This window comes from Camelina sativa, chromosome 2 (assembly GCF_030686135.1).
Source record: "Camelina sativa cultivar CO46 ecotype springtype chromosome 2, ASM3068613v1".
NCBI classification, from domain to species: domain Eukaryota; kingdom Viridiplantae; phylum Streptophyta; class Magnoliopsida; order Brassicales; family Brassicaceae; genus Camelina; species Camelina sativa.
In genome coordinates, this window is record NC_141881.1 from 19,249,163 (window position 1) to 19,276,007 (window position 26,845).

Here is a 26,845-nt window from a genome sequence, read left to right on the forward strand (position 1 = left end):
ACTAAATCAAATATCATCGCCTACAATGCAATAAAATAACTAAAAGACATTTATTAAAATTAAAACTCATATAAGAGTTTTGTAATGGTACGACTCCTCCTTTGTTTTTTTCCATTCATATCACGAATCTATGCAAAATCTACGAAGATCTAATAGTACCTGTGCAACTGGCACTAGCTAGGTTCCACTATGTGACATCGCTTTCCTCTACACTAATACCAAATTCATTATGAAACGTGTTCTCTTAATCCCATGTTATATCAATTTCAGTTTTCCTTAAGCTAGCTAGGTTCCAATATGATTACCAATGTATTCTATTGGATTTTGAATTTAATTTTTGAGTTATGGATAATTGTTGTTGTAATAATCTAAACTATTGTATGTTAACGTATGTGAGTACCCCTTTTCGACAGCAATAGTCCAATTTTATTATATATAATTTGGTTACTCAAAAATTGTTTTAGTTAACATGATCACTATACGTGTCAACAACTGTTAAATCTATCTATCAAATTTCTTAATTACACATATAAAAAACAAACAAATTTCCTTTTAAAAAAATAATTAAACATATTTAGATATGTATATATAATTTTTTTTCTAAACCAAAAAGAAAAACTAACGAAAGAAAAAAAGAATTGCATGTATAAAATGTTATTTAAAAATATTTCTAATTTTTAAAGGATGTATAAAATGTGTATAATGTTGTATATTATTTTTATACGGTTTATATATAAAAAAAAACTAAAATACAGATTAAAAGTGATAATTTTGAAAAAAAAAATTCTTAAATTGAGTATCATGGATAGAGCCACCACTGTCAAATATATATATATTTTTTTAAAAAACAGTAATTAGTATTATATATTTTAAATAGAGAATATATCTTAAACCTTTTTCTTAATGAAATACTTCTTTTTGTAACTAAGCTTGTAGTGAATTATTTCATATCGCCCTCAGAGAGACCCCCTTGAGGATTCGATAGTTTCTTCCATCTTGAGAAGGCGGTGAGACTCATCGGTTGATACTTTCTCTACGGGAATACCAGTCCATGAAGATACGATGTGTTGGATGTCTGACTCCGTGACCATAGGACCTTCCTCACCGGTCTCACTCTCTGCTTTGCTCATTTCCTTTCCTTTTGCTTGGATAGCAGATACCTCAGCTCTAAGTTCAATCTCTCTATCCCGAAGTGCCCCAGCCTGAAACGAAAATTTACATTTCATAAGACATCTTATTGTCCCTTAAATTGGCGAAGAAACGTTATATAATGAGTGAAATACAAACGATATGTACGGATGTACCTTCTCAAAGTCTTGGCCACGGACAGCTTCATTCTTCTCCTTTGTTATCTCCCTAAGCTCTTTCTCAAGCTCCCAAGCTTCCTCCGGGACCTGCATAAACAATCATGTTAAACAATGATCAAACAATGAAAATGGTAACTAACAGACACCTAGCATGTGATTCCACCACACCTGTGAATGACGAAGTCGAACCCGAGAACCAGCTTCATCAATCAAGTCAATTGCCTTGTCAGGAAGGAAACGATCACTGGAATCAAAGGAGAGTCAGATGTAAGTAATACTAATGACACTCTTGTCTCTTGCATAAACTTTAACAAGTAATCTGCGAGAACAGCCACCTTATATACTGGTATGACAACTGAGCAGCTGCTACTAAAGAATATTCAGTGTAACGAAGCTTGTGGTGAATTTCATATCGCTCTCGCAATCCCTTAAGGATTTGAATAGTTTCATCCACAGTAGGTTCAGGTACGTTCACCGGCTCGAATCTTCTTTCCAATGCAGGGTCTTTCTCAATGTGCTTTCTGTATTCATCTAACGTTGTCGCTCCAATGCACTGTCATGGTTACACAATAGTTAAATTACTGATGGTAAATTTGTTAAATTTGAGCTTATCTTGGGCTTCTAACTAAAAACCAATTGGCAATTAGTAGATTGACCTTAAGCCTTTATATATTAATGATAGTTCTTTCAAACTTCAGATGTGGGACTTGGATTGTATCCAACAATCTCCCCTTCAATCCAAGGACCACATGTGGAATATTAACTCGCCTCCTTGAGATGATAACTCCATCTCGAACCGATCCCACTTGGACCGATGATAAACCCCTTCTTGGGCCCCATTACTGGGGTTAACAAGAGGCATATCCATATCCATTTTTCTAGGTCCACCAGAATTTTTAACCTTGGGCTCTGATACCATGTTAAATTTAAGCTTATCTTGGGCTTCTAACTAAAAACCAATTGGCAGTTAGTAGATTGACCTTAAGCCTTTATATATTAATGATAGTTCTTTCAAACTTCAGATGTGGGACTTGGATTGTATCCAACAAAATTACAAAAACTACAGAGCATTGTCATTATAAGAGAGAGATAAATATACAATCCCTAATTACAACATTAGTACACATGTATAACATAAGCTTTCCTTACAGTCATGTAAAACAGATCAAAAAGAATAAGTTACCTGCATCTGCATGTCACCTCTAGCGAGTGCTGGTTTCAAAATGTTAGCTACATCAATTGCACCTTCTTCTCTTCCATCCCCAATCAAAGTATGCAATTCATTGATAAATAAGATTATCTCGTCGCTCTGTCTTACTTCCTCCACAAGCTTTTTTAATCTCTCTTTAAACTCTCCACTATCTTTTGTTCCAGCAACTAGAAGACCCATGTCAAGTTTTATAACCTGAAGTCAAACAAAAAGAAAACGCAAAAACCATCAGATCATACTGACTCGTAAGCATTGATTTATTTAAAATAAGCAAACTTGTCAACAAGATTGAGAACAGGACAAACATTCATGTTGCTTACCTTCTTCCCTTTAGTGGTTTCAGGAACATCTCCACTGGCAATACGATGTAAAAGTCCTTCAACAATAGCGGTCTTACGAACACCAGGTTCTCCAATAAGACAAGGGTTGTTCTTGGTTCTCCTGCCAAGAATTTGCACCACACGTTCTATTTGCGGCTGCCTTCCAACAACTGGGTCCAATTTACCCTAAGGTCAAAAGAAAACATTATGATTTTAAGTCTCTTTCAAGAGAATCTCATACGGTCAGGTTAACAAATAGCTACCTCCTCAGCCAGTTTTGTCAAGTTTGTCCCGTACTCTTCAAGAGTTTGCATCTTATTGTTACTGCTTTCTCCCCCAACGTTAGCTGTTACCTCATTGTTCTCACCCACCATGCGTATCACCTATAGCAATCCAATTCAATCAAGTTATATGTTTTTGATCTAAATTTCAAAAATATTAATTAATTACATAAGATGACTACTTTACCTGAGTGCGAATATTACTCGGATCAGCACCTAACTTCTCAAGGACACGAACTACAATACCTTCACCTTCACGTAGCAACTCAAGCAAAAGGTGCTCGGATGCAATGTAGTTGTGACCTGATAATTCACACAAGAAATTAACACAAGGGAATAGGTACCGTACATAACAATCAATCCACATAGAGACTCTAGACTAAAGCAAAAGACTTGCTATATAGAGGAAGGGAGTAAGTTACCAAGTTGGCGAGCTTCCTCTAGTGAGAGTTCAAGGACATGCTTGGCACGAGGAGTGAATGGGATCTCAACAGCAACAAAGCCACTGCCCCTTCCAATAATTTTCTCTACCTCCACACGTGCATTTTTTAGGTTAATCCCCATGGATTTCAAAACTTTAGCAGTAATTCCAGTACCTACACCAATGAGACCTAGAAGAATTTGTTCAGTTCCCACAAAATTGTGGCCTAGTCTTCTAGCTTCCTCCTGAGCAAGCATAATAACTTTGATAGCTTTCTCAGTGAATCTTTCAAACATTGCTTTTGGGACACACCGGCTAGCTTTCCCCCCCCTTGGACACATTCATTGCCTGCCGCACAAGGAATCCTTGATGGGTATTTCCAAGAATGTCAAAGGCATTTCTCCCACGTAATCCCGAAAATCGTTGCATACTTGGAATGACAGAGATGAGGATCTGTTGTCTTTTGTCAAATACAAGTGGTGAGCGAAGATTTCTTCTAAAAAAACCCTAGTAAAATACACCCCGCTAACTCTTTCTCGTAGATTTAGATAATATGGAATGCTTTCACTCCGGTTTGGTAAGTTGAAATTAGTATCATTTTCTATAGGCCCATTGGCCAATTGTCGGTTACATTCACCGCCCCTCTTCTTTACCAGGGAGAAAGCAGAAACAGAACCAAAAGTACAGACTATTTTTTCAGGATTTGGTATGTTTAACATATATTTCTTCATTTCTCTTAGGTCTTCATGGCCTTGTTAGGGTTTGACCGATACCATAGGTAATTCTTTGTTTCCAACTTAATCCTAAACACTCTTTGGAGTTTGAAACACAATATAAACGCTCCTCTTGGAACCAAAGAAAAGTCCTTAAAAAGCATTGAAAAAGAAGCTACACAATGTCATCTATACATTACATTTTTTTTATATATTTAGAAAATGTATATTAAGAAAGCCCCTCCCAAATTCTCTTGCCATAATTCATTTAGGGGCCAAAGCAAAAGAAGAGAAACGCACTTTTGCCATTTTTATTCAAGCAACGGGGAGAGAATCTTCCTGCTCCTCCAAGGATGTAGTGGGAGTTCCACTTCCACCATTCAGCACAGTTACGGTACCTTCAGCGTCAACGTCCACAATCACTGAGTCTCCTTCTTTGATCTCTCTCGCTAGCATTTTCTCTGCCATGCTATCCTCTAACAGCCTCATGATGGCTCTTCTCAACGGTCTCGCTCCATAGCTAGGGTTGTAACCTTCGTCTACTACTCTCTCTTTGAACCTCTCAGTCACCTGAAGCTCAATCTCTTTCTTCTTCAGTCTCTCGAACACTTCCTTCAACAGGATGTCAGCAATTTCTTTCACTTCCAGTTTTGTTAGCTGTCTGAACACAATCATCTCGTCTAGCCTGTTCAGGAACTCTGGTCTGAAGTACTGCTTCAGCTCCTCTGTTACAAGGCTCTTAATTCTGTTGTAACTGCTGTCTTTCTCGTCGTAGTCTAAGTCGAACCCGATACGTCTTCCTCCTTTCTCGATCACGCTGCTTCCAACGTTCGATGTCATGATGAGTAGTGTGTTTTTGAAGTCCACTGTTCTTCCTTTGCTGTCTGTTAGTCTACCATCTTCAAGGATTTGAAGCATCATGTTGAAAACATCTGGATGGGCTTTCTCGATCTCGTCGAACAGAACGACTGTGTAAGGGCGACGTCTAACCGCTTCTGTTAGCTGACCTCCTTCAGTGTATCCGACGTATCCAGGAGGTGAACCGATGAGTTTGGAGACAGTGTGCCTCTCCATGAACTCACTCATATCTAGACGAATCATGGCTTCTTCAGAACCAAAGTAGTAAGCTGCCAAAGCTTTAGCAAGCTCGGATTTCCCAACACCGGTTGGACCAGAGAATATGAAACTAGCGATTGGACGGTTAGGGTTCTTGAGTCCAACACGTGCACGGCGAATGGCTCGGCTTATGGCTTTGACAGCTTCGTCTTGGCCTATGATACGTTTGTGGAGGGTTTCTTCCATCTTGAGAAGGCGATCAGACTCGTCGGTTGATACTTTCTCTACGGGAATACCAGTCCATGAAGATACAATGTGTTGGATGTCTGACTCCGTGACCATAGGACCTTCCTCACCGGTCTCACTCTCTGCTTTGCTCATCTCCTTTCCTTTTGCTTGGATAGCAGATACCTCAGCTCTAAGTTCAATTTCTCTATCCCGAAGTGTCCCAGCCTGAAACGAAATTTACATCTCATAAGACATCTTATTGTCCCCTAAATTGACAAAGAAACATTATATAATGAATAAAACAAACGATATGTACCTTCTCAAAGTCTTGGCCACGGACAGCTTCATTCTTCTCCTTTGTTATCTGCCTAAGCTCCTTCTCAAGCTCCCTAGCTTCCTCCGGAACCTTCATAAACAATTATGTTAAACAATGATCAAACATTGAAAATGGTAACTAACAGACACTTAGCATGTGATTCCACCACACCTGTGCATGACGAAGTCGAACCCGAGAACCAGCTTCATCGATCAAGTCAATTGCCTTGTCAGGAAGGAAACGATCACTGGAATCAAAGGAGAGTCAGATGTAAGTAATACTAATGACACCCTTGCATAAACTTTAACAAATAAGTAATATGCGAAAACAGCCACCTTATATACTGGTATGACAGCTGAGCAGCTGCTACTAAAGAATCGTCAGTGTAACGAAGCTTGTGGTGAATTTCATATCGCTCTCGCAGACCCTTAAGGATTTGAATAGTTTCATCCACGGTAGGTTCAGGTACTTTCACCGGCTGGAATCTTCTTTCCAACGCAGGGTCTTTCTCAATGTGCTTTCTGTATTCATCTAATGTTGTCGCTCCGATGCACTGTCATGATTACACAATAGTTAAAATAACGATGATAAATTACAAAAACTACAGAGAATTGTCATGTAAAAGTAAAACGGACCAAAAATAATAATTTACCTGCAATTCACCTCTAGCGAGAGCTGGTTTCAAAATGTTAGCTGCATCAATAGCACCTTCCGCTGCTCCAGCTCCAATCAAAGTATGCACTTCATCGATAAATAAGATTATCTCGTCGCTCTGTCTAATTTCCTCCATAAGCTTTTTTAGTCTCTCTTCAAACTCTCCACGATATTTTGTTCCAGCAACTAGAAGACCCATGTCAAGTGTTATAACCTGAAGTCAAACAAAAAGAAAACGCAAGAACCATCAGATCACTGTTGCATTACCCAGCATGATCACAGGGAATTAAGGGTGACTCTAAGCTCTCAAGTACATTTTTCATATCATTAGGGTAAGAAAAACAAATCAGCATGGATATTTTCTCACAAAAACAAGTGCCAGAAAGTTAGTCTACACAAACCAGAATGCACATGTAGCATATTATTCACTAGATACAGCCTCTACATAAATTCTTTCGTTCACAACTTTTGCGGCAAAATCATGTTGTTTTGACCCTTTTGGCATGGAAAGAATCACAACTAACCCAGAAAATTGGACTGTGTAACTCATGAAATGTGCGCATAATGAACCAGTATGCAGTAAACGGAAAATTATAGTCAACTATATAAGACTGGATCTCATACTGACTCATAACCATTGATTTATATAAATCGCAAACTTTTCAACAAGACTGAGAACAAACAAACATCATGCTTGCTTACCTTCTTCCCTTCAATGGTTTCAGGAACATCTCCACTCGCAATACGTTGCGCAAGTCCTTCAGCAATAGCTGTCTTACCAACACCAGGTTCTCCAATAAGACAAGGGTTGTTCTTGGTTCTCCTGCCAAGAATTTGCACCACACGTTCTATTTGCGGCTGCCTTCCAACAACTGGGTCCAATTTACCCTGAGGTCAAAACAAAAGATTATGATTTTAAGTCTCAATTGATCTTTGCCTCTTCAAGAGAATCTCATACGTTCAGGTTAACAAATAACTACCTCCTCAGCCAGTTTCGTCAAGTTTGTCCCGTACTCTTCAAGGGTTGGCATCTTATTGTTACTGCTTCCTCCCCCAACGTTAGCAGTTACCTCATTGTTCTCACCCACCATGCGTATCACCTAGCCATCCAATTCAATTAAGTTAGATTTTTTTAAATATAAATTTCAAAAACATATAAAAAACAAAACTTGAAACTATCAGTTTATTAAATAAGATGACTGCTTTACCTGAGTGCGAATATTACTAGGATCAGCACCTAAATTCTCAAGGACTCTAGCTGCAACACCTTCACCTTCACGTAGCAACCCAAGCAGAAGGTGCTCCGATCCAATGTAATTGTGACCTGATATTCAACACAAGTAATTAACACAAGGGAAGCTGGACAAAAAACAAGATGAGAAAGGTATCTAAAGTATAAATAAAATATTCTATGCCCCACTCTTCACTAAGCCGGGAAAATAATACTTAACTATACACAATCAACACAGTGGATAATAATACACTTCGCAATCAATCCACATAGAGACTCCAGAGTGTTAACAACTTACCAAGTTGGCGAGCTTCCTCTAGTGAGAGTTCAAGAACACGCTTGGCACGAGGAGTGAATGGGATCTCAACAGCAACAAAGCCACTGCCCCTTCCAATAATCTTCTCAACCTCCACACGTGCATCTTTTAAGTTAATCCCCATGGATTTCAAAACTTTAGCAGCAATACCAGTACCTTCACCAATGAGACCAAGAAGAATTTGTTCGGTTCCCACAAAATTGTGGCCAAGTCTTCTAGCTTCCTCCTGAGCAAGCATAATAACTTTGATAGCCTTCTCAGTAAATCTTTCAAACATTGCTTTGACGGTACACCGGCTGGCTTTCCCCTTGGGCACATTCATAGACTGCCGCACCTTGGAATGGAAATCTTGACGGGTACTTCCAAGAGTGTCTAAGGCATTGCTCCCACGTAATCCCATAAACCCTTGCATTCTTGAGCCAGACACTTGTAGCTGACTACACATCATTTTCACCGATCTTCTCGATCTACCAGAACCACGTGAGGGGACATTCCTCTGGTAACAGGCTAAAGAAGGTGGAGTAGATTGAGCCAGCACCCTTGTGGCCATAGCCATGACTTCCTACATCAACAATAAAAAAAGGCGGGTTAGTAAACAATCCAATCACACAACCTGAAGAAACAGCTACACTCATAAAACTGTTACCAAATGAAGCTCAAGACTTCAATGGAACAATTCAGACAAAATACAAAGGATTGACAAACAATTAAATCGAAAAGCAAAGTGAACCCATCACTTGTGAAGCTGAACAAGATAAGCTTGAATTGGATAAGCTCAAGATAAGTGAGCTCCCGATTAACAAAAAAGATGATAAAATTAAAGATAAGTGAGCTCCCAAACACAAGTAAGCTCAGAAAATTAAAAAATTCAACTTAGTTCCGATCAAAAGAAAGCTACTAAAGAAGACGGAGACAAAGCGAAACACTACACAGAAATGAACAAAATGGAATTGACTTTTTTTTACAAACAAAAAGCAAAACCTCCACGAAATTCACGATCTGGAACCTCATAAATCGCACAAATTCGAACTAAAACACACAAACAAGTAAAACACAAAACCCTAGCTTTTTCCAACAAATACAGCTTCAAGAACCGACACAAGAACTACTCTGAAAGAAAAGAATTCGATTACAGAGATTAAGTAAAGAAAGTAAACACTCACCGAGCTCGATTGAAGCGTAACACAGGATCAAAATGAGAAAGGTCGAAGAACGAAGAAGAAGAAGAAGGAGAGAGAGAGAAATGGAAAAAAAAAAACAGATGGATATGGTGTTGTGTGCTTGATTTTTTTTTCTTTGCTTTTCACCCTCCCTTATCTCTCTCCGGTCCGATTCTTTTTTTTTTTCTTTTTTTCTTTATACGGTGCGAGTCTACAACACTTGTTCGGTGCACCATCGTACACGCTATTAATTCTTCCACGCTCAGCTTAAAAAAAATATCATACGAGGTTAACCGACTTACTTAACCATTCGGTTTACGTAGTCTATTAACCGACCCGTAATTAAATAGTTTAGCTCGGTATTTTACCAGTTTATAATAAATTTTCTTAACATTAGTGGATGGATGGAAGTTGTTCTATTCATGAACAAAATGCGTATGTTTCAATTTTATTCGGTTGAATTAAAACATGTGTTCCTTATCGGTTTACAGAACTAAACCAATTTTTGAATAGCGAAAAGAAACTTGACCACCCCCACCACCGTTCGATATAGAGAGTCTAAGATTCTGGCACGTGACGCTCTATGAGTGGCTTAAGTACGAAATGACGCTTGTACCATGCGAAATTGCGAATATTGGTCTTTCGCTATTTTTGTGGACAGAGGACTCAATGGTCAATATGTTGGTGTTAAGAGGTTCCGTGTACGAGACCAATTTTTGTTTTTTTTTTTTTTTTTGTTTTTCTTCAATTTTGATTACTTATCGCTGAGGAATCTTTCTGATAATAAATCTTAGACGTTGCCACTTAGGCACACTTGTGTTACTCCGACCTCTCATTTCTTCCAAGACGAGAGCGTGACATGGTACTTGTTCAACCTCTTATTTTTTTCTCTGTGTGGGAAATATCTTCTGTTTATAGACCAAAATAAAAACACTTAGGCGTTATATAAAGTAAGACATTTCCATCTTAGGTAATGGACTTTGAACATTATTATAAAGGAAAGGTGACTTTTTATCCTAGAGAGCATTCGCGTGAATGAATAAAACAAAACAAAAACATCCTAATTTGTGTCCTCTAATCCTCTATAGATTACTTGCATCATGTATCGGTCGCTTGTCGATTATTTGAGAAGCCGACTTTGTAAAATCCTTTTTGATGAATGAAATCACTAAAGAAAAATATGTAGAAATGAGGCTAAAATTATATTGTCGCATTAAGACATTTACTTAAAAAGATTAAAAAAAAAACACAACTATATTAAAATTGTCTAGCCATAGAAAAATCTATCCTATAATATTTGTTTCCAGTGGAAAAAAAAAATTATGTCCGAACAAAATATTCCTACTCTATATTATTTTAAGAAAAATACCGATAGCACAACTTTAAGTTTTTTTCCTAAAAATAGCACGCATAATTAATTGTTCCAAATCTAACATTTTTAAATATTGAGTATTTAATTTAATATTCAGGAAAAATCATTGTTTAACTCGACAGTATTTGTCGTTGTGCTCCATCATCTCTGGTGAGCGCTCCCATGACTCCAATCTCTAATATCTTTGAAACCTCCGACGGCTCCATCGTCACTGGTGAGTTCTAGTCTGCCGAGTTAGTAGATCGAGATCGACAACAATGACCATTCTAAGGCCATCAATGTATCTCGACCCGACAGTGCTCCTTACAAAGACAACAACGATGGTGATTCAATTGGCAATCACACATATGAACTTTGTATGAGTTTCCAACCAAACTCTCGATCCAATCCAATCTGATTACTACTTGTCTCAATTTTGAATTTTGAATTAATTAGTTGGTCTCCCAGCTGCTTACAAGGAGCGATTCGTTCATTTGGGGTGAGATGAAGACCAAGTATTTGATCATCATCGACGGTGAAAACTTCAGATGCGGATCCTCTCGTGAACACGTTCCGGTTTGTCTTGATGCTGATGGAGCTAAAGCAGTGGTGGTTAAATCTTACGCTAGATTCTTTTTCAGAAATTTTGGTTACAGGTGATGAGTGTAGAACAGGGGATGTTGCGAAACATGAGTTGGGGAAGGTGATAGTATTCTTATCAATCACACAACTGGGAAAGAGTATTTGTTGATGCCTATTGGTGATGTTGGACTAGTCATTGATGTTGGAGGTATATTTGTTTATGTTACAAAACCTGGAATGATTCCATATGTTGATGCTTGTTTTGCTTTCATATATGTTCGATTGATTGAGAATTGTGAAATAATTGGAAGCTTGACATTAAGAATGGGAAACGTAGTGTTCTAATAAAGAAAGATAACATAGTAGTAGGTATTATAGTTTTGTGTGAGAAGATGATAATGACTTAACCACTAATAAAGTATTTCAAATTTTGTTTGTTTATCCACTTATAAAGTGATATTGAAGCTGATGATTGACTTACTCTTTAGGCAACAATAAGTGAATGGAGGATATTGAGTTTTATGTTTCCCACATACATACAAAGAGAAGCTATACCTACTTTGTTAAAAGGATGTGCTTGCATCATCTATGCTCAAGTCCTTTTTTTTTTTTAGAACAAAGTAGAGAGTTGATGATGAAGATGAGAAAATAGGCACTTGAGTGGAAGTTTGAGTTCATGTCATTATGGAGGACCTTCCTAAAATTCAAAAATGCCTTTCTAAAAGCTACATAATCCTTCCTCAATTTTTGTTAAATAAGTTTTTAATCTCTGTATATGTTTTTTGCTTTATTGTATCACATATTACTCCATTAGTAGTGATGTATAATGATTTGATTTTGTGCATATATATGTGTTTTACAATAAAGGTAGCAAACATGAATATTCAGCATGATGTTTTATTTTATTTTTATGCAGGTCTTACTGAAATGCGAGATATCCTTCCTAAACTTTTTGTTGTGCATAAAAATAGTGTAATATAACTCAGTTATGAACAAAAGTTAAAACGTGTCGTAGTAATGATAGATGTTGTTGGTTTTCCAAGTTACAAAAAGAGGAGAAGGTACTCTACATGCTATCAACGAACCATCTATGAATAATGACTTTATGAAAATAAATTTGAATTCATAAAACATAGAAAAGTTCATCATAAAAACTCAGCATTACTAAAAAAAATTGTAAAACATAGAAAGAAAATTTCATTAGTTAAGGGTAATGGTATCATTTTTGCGTTACCCTAGTGTTTACCCATATCCAGATTTTTTATGAAAGTCATCCTGAAATCTAAACTTGTTGTGAAGGTCATCATGAAGTTCTAAGAATCCTTCCTAAATTGCGTGTAATCCTTCCTGAATTTCACCATTATCACTACCAAGAGACATCCTACATTTTCTTGCTGCAACAGTTGATGATCCTCCTAATGAACCTCCTGGTATGAGTCAAATCCCACAGATTCTCAGTTACCTTTGAACACAATCTAAGCACTCCCTTGACTAAACACAATCTCAACCACAATAAAGAAAAAATAAATCAGAAGTCAAACCTTCTCTTCCTTCTTCTTCTTCTTCTCCCGCTCAAGTTCCTCAACTATAAGGATCTTCTTCCCTGCTTTGGACTGCGAACTAAGAAAACAAAAACATTCCATTCTTAGAAGAATTTCAAAATTCAGTGATAATCAATGACAGTGTAAACAGTGAGAATATAAGCATACCATGATTCTGGAATCATATGCAACAAACAGAGTAGCTGATTCGTAAACGTCGGGACTAAGAAGCTGCATAGGATACAAGACGATAAGCAAGTCTAACCAGCTCAAATAAGTGAATTCAACAAATTGCAAGAGAGAGGGAGAGAGAGAGAGAGAGAGAGAGAGAGAGAGAGAGAGAGAGAGATTAGACAAATGAATTGGCTGAAAATATTGTGTAAAATCGAACTAGAAACCAACATAAGCAATCATACAGTGATCTTTCGAAAGGGAACGCTAACGCCTCTCTCGATATCTAGCTGCTCAAACGCAGAGCTGTCTCGATTCGATTGCGCCGGAGAAGAACTCATATACTTTGTGTCGCTCTTCGTGTCCAGTGATGAATTCATAGGTGGTGTTCAGATTGAGATCTGGGTAAAGGATGAATCGTGTCAGTGGAGGCAGAGAATAAACGATATAAACTCTATTTTATTAATAATTTAGTTTTTTTTACAAAATTAAAGATATATAAATTTGTGCTAGTTTTGGAACATTTGAAAACATGTGCTAATTGTGGAAGAGAAACTTAAAATTGTGCTATTTTATCAATTGCCCAAAAACTGGGGTCCTAGTATAAAAGTTCTGAATTGAATTATACGACATTTTGTTGGTTAATAATGTTTTTGCATCATTTTAATCGGCTGATTGGCAAATTGCTTCCATCAAATCAGCAATATTGATATATGCCTTTCTTTTACACAATTATAAAAAACATGAAGTATGTCATGATCTTCCAAAATTCATTTGTAGTGTCACGTACTAGGGGACTTATACTCGTATCTTAATTTCAGTTTTGATGAATTGCTTTGAGTTAAGTCAACATGGAAATAAGACAGAGTTATTGACATGCTTGTGGTGGGGATATCTACGGTGGTACAGATTCTTTCTTTTTCTCGGCGACGACGACAACGAAAATTCAAACTTGTACGGACTGAATACTTTCTCGGCTTGTGGTGTCAGATCTGCGATGCGAATCGGTGATTATCGGTGATTACACTGCTTAGATACATCGGTCGATGGAGGAAACGCCGGCTTACGAGCAGGACGCTGTTTCTCTCGGTGGCGGCAAGCACAAGATCCTTGCTGACCTTGCTCGCGTTCAACAGGAACTTGTCTTCTTAGAGGTATTATTCGTCTAGGGTTTCAACAGGAACTTGTCTTCTTAGAGGTATAAGCGCTTTTTCATCTTCGTCTAGGGTTTCATTCTTGGCAATGAGAGTATCAAGAATGGACATCTTTTGGAGTTGTTTCATGCCCTCCAAATCCTTCTATTTTATCTCCCACATGTGACTAAACTCTGCAGATGGTGTAGCCTTATCTTTGCCTTTGTTCCTTAGTTTTTTTGTTGCCTTTATGCCCGGAGGTCTGCTCTCGTGCTCACCAACGACAAAACTTGTCGATCCAGCAGCATCATCAGCTTTCCTTTTGTTCGAACTGGTTGTCTTTGGAGTGGGGTTCATAGTCTCCAGGTTTGCCCATTTCTGTTCAAAGCGTAGCACAGTCCAAGCATACTCCAAAGCAAACTTCTTCTTGTACAGCTTCGTGTAGATTTGGTGAGCATTTTGTAAAACGTCTACATCGTTCATGCCACTAGCTTTCTCACCCTCTGCCTCTGCAAAAGCTCCACAGAACCTGCTCACTTCCTTACTGATTTTTTGCCATCTTTGTCTACAATGGTGAGGACGCCTAGGCTCAGCACCACCACATACATGACTACTTGTTTCGTAATAGTATCCTATACGGATCCAAAAGGACCCTGCCTTTTGGCTATTCCCAACTACTGCATCCTTCGATGTGTTTAACCAGGCACTTATCAGGACTAAGTCATCTTGTGAAGACCATAACCCTCTCTCCCTACGCTGTTCTGCTGTCTCTTCTGATTGACTAGGAGGTTGAGGTCGGTTGTGAACTAGTTTGCGAACTAAAAGCAGGGATTTGAGACGAATCAGTGTTTACATTGGGAGCAAAGCTGTCATATAGGAAGTTAAGAAGGCTAAAATAGGATTGAGACTGACTGTTAGGAGTATTGTTTGATGCCATAGCAATCAGACTTAAAGAAGGAAGAAGCTTACTCGAAAGGTCTTAAAGAAGGAATAAGCTTATTCGAAAGGTCTTAAACAAGGAAGAAGCTTATTAGAAAGGTCTTATACAAGGAAGAAGCTTATTAGAAAGGTCTTATACAAGGAAGAAGCTTATTAGAGATTGGAAGAAAGAAGTAAACACGATGGATGTAATATAGAGAAGGTAAGAGGATCATTAAATCAAAAGTTTTTTGTTGTTAGAGCCTTTAATTTCTAAATAACCATTACCTACTTCAGTCAAATCCAAAGTAAATAAAGGTCATTGAGTGTTTTTTTAAAAGTTTTTAAAGTTTTTAAAGTTTTAAAGGTTTTAAAATTTTCAATTAGGTTTTCAAAGTTTTAAGACTAAAGTTTTAAAAGTTTTAAGACTCAAGATTCAATCACACAACACTTACACATCTAACTTTAAGACTCAAGACTAAAGTTTTAAACGTTTTAAGACTCAAGCCTCAATCACTCAACACTTACACTACTAACTTTAAAACATCTGAGATAAACAACCAATCACACAACACTTACACTACTAACTTTAAAACATCTGAGATAAACAAGCAATCACACAACACTTACACTACTTACTAAACCACAACACCACTCAAATCATCCAAGTTTCAAAGCTTTCATATATAACTCAGTTTCAAAAGTTTTAAAAGTTACACTACTACCTAAACAAAAACAACACTCAAATCATCCAAGTTTTAAAGTTTGTTGATGGATATCCAATTACAAGAATTAAACCTAATCAAACAAGCAACAATCACAAAACTGTCAATATACACTTACCTTGTGATTACTATCGTTTGATGATGCAGGTTTGATGATGGATATCCAATTTAATTTCCCATGTATAACCTCACCTACAAGCCTCATAAACAAACAAGCAAAATCGATTAATGTTCATCACTGTAAATTGACTCAAACATAATCGAAATGGACTCACAAGGTTTGACTCAAACAACACACGACACTCAAAATAATCTCTAATTCAAAGACGCGACATTATACTCTAATTCAAAGGCTAAAGCATAATCAAAATTGACTCAATCAACACATGACACTCACAAGGTTTCACTCAAACAACACACGACACTCAAAATTGACTCTAATTCAAAGACACAACATTATACTCTAATTCAAAGGCTAAAGCATAATCGAAATTGACTCAAACAACACACGACACTCAAAATTGACTCAACCAACACACGACACTCAAAACCTAATTCAAAGATTTCAATACCCTAAATCGATGAAACATCGATGAAACCAAGGAGATGAGATTACCTTTGCCTTTGTTCGCCAGAGATGAGATTTGCGAGCCAGCCGAGACAGAGGAGACGAGGAGATCTCTTGTAGAGGAGCTGAGGAGCTTGGCAAGACAGCGGAGACAGTGGAGACGAGGAGCTTGGCGATACGACGGAGACAGAGGAGACGAGGAGATTACCGAGGAGACAGAGGAGACAGCGGAGAAAGTGGGCTTAGACGAGGAGACAGAGGGGATGAGATCGGCACAATATCAAAGAGAAGAAATTGAAATCGCCGTTTCGCCGTTTGGAAGAGAACAAAAATAACCCTAGGTCGACAATACCGAAAAAGATGAAACGAGAAAAATCTCTCGACCAACCAAAAATATCTTTCCAATTAAAAGTGAACACGTCACACAAGAACAACACAAAAACAGTTCTCAAATAAGATCAGTTTTTGTGATCTAAGCCCACTTTCTAATTTTTTCCAAATAAAAAAAATCCAAGAACATCCCATCTGATATGCCTATAAAGATGGCCTCATATTGTACTCTTCTAAAAGATCAACCAAGTGTAAACTGCCAAACAACCAGATAACACATCTGATATATGAAATGTTTAATCTTTAATAGTCCTTTATTCCTAAGCTTACACTTTTACGAAAAATTTTTTTTTGGTTATTTGATCCTTTCCTTGCTCTTTTATTTATAAATTTTTTATTAATGTTCCAACTTCCAAGCTTACGTTAGATTCTTTCAGAGACCAAAAAGACCCCCCTTGAAGGAAAAAGCTTTTACCCATATATACAATCCATAAAAAAAATGAGCTTGAGTAAAATTGCCAAATCAGACGGAACCGTAAAGGTAATGAAATTGTCGAACAACCTATTAGAGATCATGGTTTACTTTGGTTATGTAGATTGGTTAAATCTAGTTATGTCAGTTCTATTACTTAGCTGATATATAAACTAAGAAGTAGATTAGGATGAGGTTAACAGCTTGTAACAAACTTTTGATCGGATTAATAAAACCGATGTCTCTCTCTTTTCTCTCCTCCGTCATTCAACTATTTTCCGATTAACCGGATTTAATATGGTATCAGAGCTCGTTTAATTGAGTTTCTATTTGCTTCCGCATCTCACGACGGAGATGAGTTTTCCGATTTGCGTTTGTTTTCAGTTTGTTCAAGAATTTATCGCCGTTGTTTGCGATTTTATCATCGGAGTCTTTTTCACTTTTCTGCTTCTTTCAATTCTCTTTTGATTGACCTTTGTGAGTTCGATTCTTGCTTTTGATTCCTCTTTTTGTCTCACTTTCTTTGAATTTTCTTGTTCTTGCTTTGAGAATGGCTTCTACGGGTAATTCGACTGCTCCGGTGAATCGTCCTCCCACTCCGAATCCTGTGAATGTTCAAATACAGTATCAAACTGATCAGTATGAGCATCCGTATCATCTACATAGCGCTGATCATGCGGGACTTGTGCTTGTCTCTGATCGCCTCGTCACTGCTTCGGATTTCCCTTCTTGGCGTCGATCGATGTGGATGGCTCTCAATGTCCGGAATAAGCTAGGTTTTATCAATGGTACGATATCTAAACCTCAAGAAGATCATAGGGATTTCGGTGTATGGTCTAGATGTAACGATATAGTCTCGACTTGGTTGATGAATTATGTGGATAAGAAGATAGGGAAGAGTTTACTTTTCATCCTTACTGCTGAAGGAATTTGGAAGAACATTTTATCTAGGTATAAGCAAGATGATGCACCTAGGATTTTTGCTATTGAGCAGAAGTTGAGTACGCTTGTCCAAGGTTCAATGGACGTCTCTGTTTACTATACTTGTTTGATGACATTGTGGGAAGAATATCAAAACTATGTTTAGCTCCCAGTTTGTACTTGTGGGCATTGTGAATGTGATGCAGCCCCGAAATGGGAGAGATTACAACAAAGAAGCAGAGTTACTAAATTTCCTATGGGGTTGAATGAAGGTTATGATCAAGCACGGAGACATATTCTGATGCTAAAACCTATTCCCACGATCGAAGAAGCTTTCAATATGGTGACTCAAGATGAACGACAGAAGGTTGTTTTACCATCTACTGGCCTTGGGAATGTTGCTTTTCAGGCTACACCTTCTATGAATGATGGCGAAGCAGCATATATAGTAGCTTATATTACTGCTCGTTCTGTACAGAAGCCTATATGTTCGCATTGTGGTAAAGTGGGACATACTATACAGAAGTGTTATAAACTTCATGGGTTTCCACCAGGGTATAAAACTGCAGCTACAGGGTATAATGCACGACCTCCTGCTTCATTTCAGCCAAGGATGCCAACTTTGCAGTTACAACCGAGGGATCCTTTGGGACAGCAGATGGCTCCTTATACGTACCCGATGCAGAAAGCCAATGCGGTAGCTCAGGTTTATTCAGATATTGGAATGTTCCCGATGGAAGATACATCTTATGGACAGTATCCGCAATATGCAACGCCTAGCTCGAGTGGTGGATCTAATCAGATTCTATAGGGCTACACTCCACAACAAATTGAACATATGGTGGCTCAGTTCAACAGTCAAGTTCAAGTTCCAGAGCCTGTATCTACTTCATCAGGTTCTAGTATTCCTAGTGCTATGGCTACTATCACTGAACATGGCTTGATGGCTAAGAATTCCACATCTGGTACCACTTTACCCTTTCCTTCTACTAGTTTAAAATTTCAAAACAATAATCTTACCTTTCAGAACCACATTTTATCCTCCTTACAACACCTATTACCCAATGATGCTTGGATTATTGATAGTGGTGCTTCGAGTCATGTGTGTTCAAACTTAGCCATGTTTACAGCTTTAAGACCTGTGTCGGATATCACTGTTAGTTTGCCTAATAATGCTAGAGTTTCTATTACGCATATAGGCACTATACATATTAGTTCACGATTGATTCTTCATGATGTTTTACATGTCCCAGATTTTAAATTTAATTTGATTAGTGTTAGTAGACTTGTAAAAACATTAAAATGTTCTGCTCATTTCTTTGAAACTTGTTGTTTGATTTAGGAACTTTTTCAGAGATTGATGATTGGGACGGGTAGAGTCTTTCAAGATCTATATATTCTGGCTACTGAGAATACATCCCTCTCTCCATCGACTTCTGCAGCATGTTCTTTCTCTGGTTCCGTGGTTGCTGATGGTTTACTTTGGCATCAAAGACTAGGTCATCCATCACGTTTAGCTTTACAAAAACCTGTTAGTAGCATTCCTTCTTTAAAGAATTTTACAAGAAAAGCCCACATTGATAGCAGTAGATTATAGCTCATTTTCTCCAACTGCTATGAAAGATAGACTTTTTTTTAATTACTATATAATAGCACTAGAAAAACGCTAAGATAAAATTTCATTAACCAAGAACCTAAAATCGTTTATTCCGCCAGTACTTAGATGAAAATTTTCATTTAAGCGCGTCTCAGATCTAATTTTTTTTTTTGTGTCAACAGAACCAAAAAAATATAAGCGCCACATTTACAGCAAAAATAAAACCTTATCCCTTCTCTGTACGACGAGACAAACAAAACATCAGACAAATTTTCTTCCCCCAAATTGAAATCTAGGTTTTTTTGAGTCCACCATAGACTCCACCATGAAGCTCGTCGATGGCCTCATTTTGCGTCCATTTCGATGTCATTTCTCGGCAAAAAAGTGATTAACACGAATCGTTATGTCTCCCTCTACCTCAATTTTTATTTGCTTCCTTCTCTTATTATCTTTCTCTATCCAGATCCGAGTTTGCGAGATTTCAAGCTACCTTAACAACAAAGTCCTCCACTTTTTCAACTTTCTTTCAACTACTTAAGCTCCAGGTTCGTATTTATATGTTTCTTCTTCTCTGTGATTTGTTCCTTTTTGTGTTTAGAAGAACGATTAGATCTCGAGTCTGATTTAGTCTCTTTGCGATGGATATGTTTCGGATTCGGTTTCAAAGTTTTAGTATTTGATTGCTTGTAACTCAATAGATGGGTTAAGCTTTTGATTGTCAACATTTCTCTTTATTATATGCTTTTCTTGAGAGGTCGATATATTGAATGGTATCTATCATATCTATGACTTTTTAGTTAACTCTATTCATGTTTGTAGTTTCCTCCTTGCCTGAGTAACTATTAATCTCTTAATTTCAGTTTTGATGAATTGCTTTGAGTTAAGTCAACATGGAAATAAGACAGAGTTATTGACATGCTTGTGGTGGGGATATCTACGGTGGTACAGATTCTTTCTTTTTCTCGGCGACGACGACAACGAAAATTCAAACTTGTACGGACTGAATACTTTCTCGGCTTGTGGTGTCAGATCTGCGATGCGAATCGGTGATTATCGGTGATTACACTGCTTAGATACATCGGTCGATGGAGGAAACGCCGGCTTATGAGCAGGACGCTGTTTCTCTCGGCGGCGGCAAGCACAAGATCCTTGCTGACCTTGCTCGCGTTCAACAGGAACTTGTCTTCTTAGAGGTATTACTTTACTAACATCTCTTTCGTCCTCCTTTCGCCTTCTTTGCTTGCTTGAGACCATAATTGAGGATTTGACACTTGTGTGTATGTTATGTGTCTTCTTGGAAACTAGGTAGGAATTGTTTTAAGTTAGTTCACCTTTTCCGCTGAATGCAAATTAGTTCTTTCATGGAGAGTGAATTAATAGATGCGCAGCAGATCTGTTCTAATCTAAGCTTTTCATATACCTTTGTTTTTTTTGGGGTACAATTCTGATTTCTTTACTCTTTTATGCTCAAAATCAAATCTATGGAAACTTTCTGGATTTCTCTTTGGATCCACTATTTTTTAACGGTTCTCTTATCCTGAGGGATGTATAAGTATTACTCATCTCATAATGGTTATGTGTTCTAGTATATACTTCTTCAATCCAGGCCTGTTAAAGTTTAGACGATGTGCTTGGACGCTTTTACACCTATGCTTGCTTCTACTAGTGAGCTCTAACCGTTATTTAAGTTGTCTTACTCCTTTCTTTTCATTTTTATTTCATGCACTGTATATTGTATCCAGAAGGAGTTGGTAGAGGTCGAGAAGACATATATAGTATCAACCGTGTGTGAAGAGTAAGAAGATGTTCGTTTCGTGATCTAGACGCAATATCTGGATGTAGTATCTAGACACAGTATCTAGACGCAGCATCCAGATACTGTTCGTTTGCGTTTTTGGTTTAGTTCATCCAGAAATTGTATCTGGAACAAACTTTGTTTGTTTTGTAATCTGGTTTAGATATCTGAATGCAATACATGAAAATGACCAAAATATCCTTCATTTTGTAGGTTATTAGTTTTAGTGAATTTGGTTATGTTTATAGCTTAATAATTTTCACATTAAATTTAAATAAACATCTAATAAATATTTAAAAATGAAATCATCTTTTATAACTTAAAAATACACTATAAATAATATTTTGGTTATATCAATTAACATTAAACATGTATTTTCTAAAATAACACAAAACACATTAGATTTAAAATATTTTGGTTATGTTTAATCAACATCTAGAATCTTATAATAATCATTCGAAACAAACATAATTCAAAATTAAACAAACACAACAGATTATGTTTGCAATTAATTTTAAACAAAAATAGAGTGTGCTATCAATTTGAACAATAAGTGTCCACTTCTCTCAATGTTCCATGGTTCCCCTGCAACAATCACAACTCATGTCTATGGACCCATGAGTGATGATCCTCCTCCTTGAGACAAGAGTGCAATGGTTCCCCTGCAACAATCAGAACTCATCATAAGCCATCAATTAGACATTAACAAACAAAACAAACACAAGAATCATTGAAAGGAGTGTCGTACCATAGTCTTTTGTGAAACTGTTGTGATGCTAATACGGAAGTTGACGTCCTCTTCCTATCTTTTCAGTTATAACATCACGTAGAGTCTCCATTGCTCTATCACCAGTAGGAATCACGTAGATTCAGATGCAGCCTCATCTTCATCTAACATCATGTTGTTGTCTAAATGGCTTTCACCCTGTTGAGCACTCCAACCCTCGGCTCCAGTTATATGAATTGACCCTAACATTTGTTCCATTAAATCAGCGTTTGGCATTGGTTTATCCTTTATCTTTCTAGCTCCAGGCCACTCCTAAAATAAAAAGGATACTTAATAAACTAGAGACCACAGAAGAAGAAAACAAATTCTAAAGAGGAAGCTATATACCATATAACGCTCATCCCACCAATCATCACTCATGTCTATGGACCCATTGGGATGATAGCTCATTCCAGTTCTATGAGTTAATTTCTTAAAACCTGAGTATTGCTTCTTACAAGTATTAAACTTGTTCCTAAATTTTATCCAAGTATGCTTCTCTCCAAATGTATCATAGAACTTGGATATAATCGTTTGTCTCCCTACTTCATTCACTATGTGTTTTCTTATATTGCCTTTAGATTCTCTTCAAGTCGAAGTTCAAGGTACAACCGGGTTTCTTCATCACTCCATATTAGATTCTAGAAACACATAAAGCAAACAACACAGCTCATAAAGCAAACGAAGATTTATGCACTCTCAATGGCATCAACACAGCTCATAAAGCAAACAAAGATTTATGCACTCTCAATGGCAAACAAACGAATACTTATAAGCAAAGCCATATTACTTGGCCAGTAACTAGACTAAGCGACACTTCAACAACAAGCAAAGCAAACAGGTAATCAAACTAAACAGAAGCAAACACAGCTAAGCTAGTAAGAGGGAATGCAGATAGAACCATAAATCGCAAGGGCAGAAACAAAATAAATCAGATCACAAATCACAAACATAAGTAGCAGAGAAGTAGAAGATGATACTTACATCAGTGCTGTGAAACTCAGTTCTTTATTAGCTCCTCTAGGTTTATTATTATCTGTATTTGACTGAAACTTTTGCTGTTGATTGCTGATCAAACTGATATTTCCCTTGATTCACAGGCTGCTCTGTGCCATCGAGAAAGAACCCGACCCTCTGTTGCCACTGTGAGTGCTTCTAAACCTTGCAACTCTAGTCTTCTTTTTGACTCGGAATAACTGACTAATGCTGTCGGGCTTGCAGAACCATTGGACCTTTGAACTTAGGATGGGACCGGTGGTTTATGGTTTATATATCTCTATGTGATTGCTATGTGCTTATAGGGTTAATGCATATTGTGGCTTCTCACGATTCTTTTGTTTCATATGAGCAGATACATATGGAGATGATAACTAACATGTCTTTTTCATATATTCAAAGTGAACTAGTAGCTGTTCATTGGACTGTTTCAAGAAACGCTAAGTGAGCAGCTAAAAGAGAGCCTTTGCTACAAGTTTTATTTTGTTTAAGACTTGGTGACACTTTGTTATGTAAGACTTATTTTGGTTAATGTAATTTATGTTATGTATGTTGATTATTTTATGAAATGTAAAAATATAAATCTATTTAAATAAATTTTGAAAAAAAACAATAATAAATAAAATAGCATTAATTTTGTGATACAATAAAATATATTATAGCATTTGATTAGTGATATGATATAGCTACGGTAGAAGCTCCTAACATAGTGTGTAAAATGACTTATAACATGATTTTAAAAAATTAAAAAAATGCGATAATAAAGCATTTCGCTACTGCTATGGTAAATGACTCTGCCATAGCAAATGTATTTGGCGCTATCGTATTAGTGGTATCTACAATAACAGTGGCCTAATATAGCGTTTGTGAAAGAGCTATAAATGACGTATTATAGCGTTTCTCTACTGCTATCAATGTAGATATTTGTTGTAGTGAATTCTGTTATTTCGCATTGTTCCATATGTCCCTTAGCTAATCAACGTAGATGGGCTTATGTCTCTCATGGGAATTTAGCAGATAACCCTTTTGATTTAGTTCATATGGATGTATGGGGTCCGTTTAATACTGAGTCTGTTGAAGGATTTCGTTATTTTCTTACTTTAGTTGATGATTGTACAAGAAATACTTGGGTTTATATGATGCGTAATGAAAAGGATGTTCATGTTGTCTTTTCAGCTTTTTGTAAGTTTGTTGTTACACAATACAATACAAATGTTAAAGCAATTCGATCAGACAATGCACCTGAACTGGCTTTTAATGAGATTGTTAAAGAACAAGGCATGATGCATTATTTTTCTTTTGCTTACACACCACAACAGAATTCTGTAGTAGAGAGAAAACATCAACACTTACTTAATGTTGCAAGATCTTTGCTTTTTCAATCTAATGTTCCCTTACAATACTGGAGTGATTGCATTTTGACGGCTGCATTCTTAATAAATCGTTTACCATTTCCCTTGTTGCATAACTGTTCTCCATATGAGCTTTTGAATGCCAAATTGCCTGATTATTCATTGTTCAAAAGCTTTGGTAGTTTATGTTATGTTTCCACTCATAATCATACTCGTCATAAGTTTTCACCTAGAGCTACACCATGTGTCTTTTTAGGATATCCATTAGGATATAAAGGATATCAAGTTTTGGATTTAGAAAGTCATTCTATCATCATTTCTAGAGATGTAGTGTTCCATGAAAATGTTTTCCCATTCAAAACTAGTGATAATCTGTCTTCTGTGTTAGACATGTTTCCCAATACGATTTTACCTTTGCCTGTTCCATTGCATTATGTAGAGACAATGCCTATTATAGATGAGGATTCATTGATACCTACTGATCCATCTACATCAATACCATCGTTGATACCATCTTTAGTTCCTTTAGATAATCATAATAATACTAGTACAGAGACCACTGATACAGATCTTTCTACTGTTCCCATTGCTAGGCCTAAACGCACTTTGAAAGCACCTAGTTATCTATTTGAGTATCATTGTTCTCTTATTCCTTCCATGTCCTCCTTACCACCTACAGATTCTCTTCCCCTTCCTCTTCCTCCATTACCTAAAAAGACTACACCATATCCCCTTTCCTCTGTTTGCACTCTCGATTGATATACTCCTCTGTTTCAATCTTATATCTTCTCTTATAGTCTCGAAACTGAACCAAAAACTTTCCATCAAGCTATGAAATCAGTGAAGTGGACTAATGCAGCAAATGAGGAGTTACATGCTCTTGAACTTAACAAGACTTTTGTTGTTGAGTCATTACCTGCAGATAAGCATGTGATCGGATGCAAATGGGTGTTTACGATAAAATATAATTCTGATGGCTCTGTGGAACGCTACAAAGCGAGACTCGTGGCGCAAGGCTTTACACAGCAGGAAGGCATCGATTACCTGGAGACATTCTCCCCTGTTGCTAAGCTTACGAGTGTTAAGTTGTTGCTAGGTCTTGCTGCAGCTCGAGGTTGGAGTCTTACACAGATGGATGTATCTAATGCCTTTCTCCATGGGGATCTCGAAGAACAGATATATATGAGTTTGCCTCAAGGGTATACACCTCCACCTGGTACTGTTCTTCCTCCCAATCCTGTGTGTCGTTTACTCAAATCCTTGTACGGATTGAAGCAGGCATCATGACAGTGGTATAAATGCTTATCCTCGGTTTTACTTGGTGCTCACTATATTCAATCACCGACTGATAACACTCTGTTCGTTAAACTCTCTGTGGCATCGTCTGGTGATTTCTCTCTTGTGGCTGTTCTTGTATACGTTGATGACATAATGATTGCCAGCAATGACGATGCCGCTGTAACGATATTAAAGGACTTGTTGAAAGCTGCTTTTAAGATCAAGGATCTCGGACCTGCCCGTTTCTTTCCTGGCTTGGAGATTTCGCAATCATCACAAGGGATCTATGTTTGTCAACACAAATATGCTCAAAATCTTCTTGTGGATGAGGGGTTACTTGGCTGTAAACCGAGCTCTATACCTATGGACCCTAATCTACGCCTTACTAAGGATATGGGAACCTAGTTACCTAGTCCTACTTCCTACAGAGAACTCATTGGTCGATTGTTATATTTGACAATCACTCGACCCGATATCACCTTTGCAGTTCATCAGCTCAGTCAGTTTATTTCAGCTCCGACGGATATTCATCTTCAAGCAGCTCATAAAGTTCTTCGTTACCTCAAGCAGAATCCAGGCCAAGGTCTCATGTATTCTGCTTCGTCTGAACTTTGCCTGAATGCTTTCTCGGATGCAGATTGGGCTACCTGCAAGGAGTCTAGACAATCAGTGACAGGTTATTGTGTTTACTTAGGCACATCATTGATCTTTTGGAAGTCTAAAAAGCAGGCTGTGACTAGCCATAGTAGCACTGAGTCTGAATATAGGAGCATGGCACAAGCTACTTGTGAGATTATTTGGTTGCAGCAGCTTCTGAAGGATCTACATATCAACGTCACTTGTCCGGCTAAGCTCTTTTGTGACAACAAGTCTGCTATGCATATCACCATGAACCCTGTGTTTCATGAACGGACAAAACATATGGAGATTGACTGCCATACCGTCCGGGATCATATCAAGGCTGGTAATCTCAAAGCTCTACATGTTCCAACCGAAGAACAACATGCTGACATCCTTACTCTCCATCTAGGTCCCTTCCATAGTTTACTTCAGAAAATGTCCTTGTCAAATCTTTATCTTCCACCTTCATCAGAGATAAAGATTTGAGGGGAGTGTATTAGAGATCATGGTTTACT

The 26,845-nt window shown here is 37.4% G+C and overlaps 4 protein-coding genes, 1 long non-coding RNA gene and 2 pseudogenes across 6 annotated transcripts; 4 read left to right on the forward strand and 3 right to left on the reverse strand.

Annotated features, from left to right (window-relative positions):
• Positions 1–941: 941 nt before the first annotated feature.
• LOC104752510 (chaperone protein ClpC1, chloroplastic-like) lies at positions 942–3,850 on the reverse strand. The gene is made up of 9 exons (XM_087485850.1): positions 3,541–3,850; positions 3,306–3,421; positions 3,101–3,220; positions 2,838–3,023; positions 2,491–2,712; positions 1,643–1,860; positions 1,476–1,551; positions 1,305–1,394; positions 942–1,202 (listed from the first exon to the last, which is right to left on the reverse strand). The coding sequence occupies exons 1-9, from the start codon at positions 3,833–3,835 to the stop codon at positions 957–959; spliced, it is 1,569 nt and encodes a 522-aa protein (XP_087341976.1). The 5' UTR covers positions 3,836–3,850; the 3' UTR covers positions 942–956.
• Positions 3,851–4,385: 535 nt separating this feature from the next.
• On the reverse strand, positions 4,386–9,458 carry LOC104752518 (chaperone protein ClpC1, chloroplastic-like). Its single transcript, XM_087485843.1, has 10 exons — positions 9,217–9,458; positions 8,036–8,615; positions 7,715–7,830; positions 7,487–7,606; positions 7,209–7,394; positions 6,505–6,720; positions 6,188–6,405; positions 6,024–6,099; positions 5,853–5,942; positions 4,386–5,761 (listed from the first exon to the last, which is right to left on the reverse strand). The coding sequence occupies exons 2-10, from the start codon at positions 8,607–8,609 to the stop codon at positions 4,568–4,570; spliced, it is 2,790 nt and encodes a 929-aa protein (XP_087341969.1). The 5' UTR covers positions 8,610–8,615; positions 9,217–9,458; the 3' UTR covers positions 4,386–4,567.
• A 1,222-nt stretch (positions 9,459–10,680) lies between these two features.
• On the forward strand, positions 10,681–12,198 carry LOC104725605 (uncharacterized). 2 transcript variants are annotated; one of them, XR_015580674.1, is made up of 3 exons: positions 10,681–10,941; positions 11,033–11,354; positions 12,063–12,198. It is a non-coding gene; the product is annotated as an uncharacterized LOC104725605 (long non-coding RNA). The 2 variants fall into 2 exon arrangements; XR_757941.3 differs by lacking the exon at positions 12,063–12,198 and adding an exon at positions 11,635–12,033.
• A 1,958-nt stretch (positions 12,199–14,156) lies between these two features.
• On the reverse strand, positions 14,157–14,928 carry LOC104752525 (glutathione S-transferase T3-like). Its single transcript, XM_010474691.2, has 2 exons — positions 14,904–14,928; positions 14,157–14,809 (listed from the first exon to the last, which is right to left on the reverse strand). Exons 1-2 carry the CDS (start codon positions 14,926–14,928, stop codon positions 14,157–14,159), a joined length of 678 nt encoding a protein of 225 aa, XP_010472993.2.
• Positions 14,929–17,554: 2,626 nt separating this feature from the next.
• On the forward strand, positions 17,555–25,190 carry LOC147948862 (uncharacterized; annotated as a pseudogene).
• Positions 20,560–23,527, forward strand: LOC147948863 (guanine nucleotide-binding protein subunit gamma 1-like). The gene is made up of 5 exons (XM_087487603.1): positions 20,560–20,715; positions 21,265–21,317; positions 23,184–23,228; positions 23,305–23,347; positions 23,435–23,527. The coding sequence occupies exons 1-5, from the start codon at positions 20,608–20,610 to the stop codon at positions 23,525–23,527; spliced, it is 342 nt and encodes a 113-aa protein (XP_087343729.1). The 5' UTR covers positions 20,560–20,607.
• An 879-nt stretch (positions 25,191–26,069) lies between the features above and the next one.
• Positions 26,070–26,816, forward strand: LOC147948864 (secreted RxLR effector protein 161 pseudogene; annotated as a pseudogene).
• Positions 26,817–26,845: the final 29 nt, after the last annotated feature.

Excerpts from the sequence above, each read along its gene's own strand:
- LOC147948863 (XM_087487603.1), top strand. The coding sequence starts at position 20,608 with ATGGAGGAAACGCCGGCTTATGAGCAGGACGCTGTTTCTCTCGGCGGC. Across the intron at positions 20,716-21,264 it reads AGGAACTTGTCTTCTTAGAG|AAGGAGTTGGTAGAGGTCGA; the intron begins GTATTACTTTAC and ends TATTGTATCCAG. Across the intron at positions 23,348-23,434 it reads GATGGGACCGGTGGTTTATG|ATACATATGGAGATGATAAC; the intron begins GTTTATATATCT and ends TCATATGAGCAG.
- LOC104752510 (XM_087485850.1), bottom strand. The coding sequence starts at position 3,835 with ATGTTTGAAAGATTCACTGAGAAAGCTATCAAAGTTATTATGCTTGCT. Across the intron at positions 3,221-3,305 it reads CGAGTAATATTCGCACTCAG|GTGATACGCATGGTGGGTGA; the intron begins GTAAAGTAGTCA and ends GGATTGCTATAG. Across the intron at positions 1,861-2,490 it reads GAGGTGACATGCAGATGCAG|TGCATTGGAGCGACAACGTT; the intron begins GTAACTTATTCT and ends TAACCATGACAG.
- LOC104752525 (XM_010474691.2), bottom strand. The coding sequence starts at position 14,928 with ATGGCATCAAACAATACTCCTAACA. Across the intron at positions 14,810-14,903 it reads ATCAAACAATACTCCTAACA|TTCGCAAACTAGTTCACAAC; the intron begins GTCAGTCTCAAT and ends CCCTGCTTTTAG.
- LOC104752518 (XM_087485843.1), bottom strand. The coding sequence starts at position 8,609 with ATGGCTATGGCCACAAGGGTGCTGGCTCAATCTACTCCACCTTCTTTA. Across the intron at positions 7,607-7,714 it reads CTAGTAATATTCGCACTCAG|GTGATACGCATGGTGGGTGA; the intron begins GTAAAGCAGTCA and ends TTGGATGGCTAG. Across the intron at positions 6,100-6,187 it reads CTGTCATACCAGTATATAAG|TGATCGTTTCCTTCCTGACA; the intron begins GTGGCTGTTTTC and ends CTTTGATTCCAG.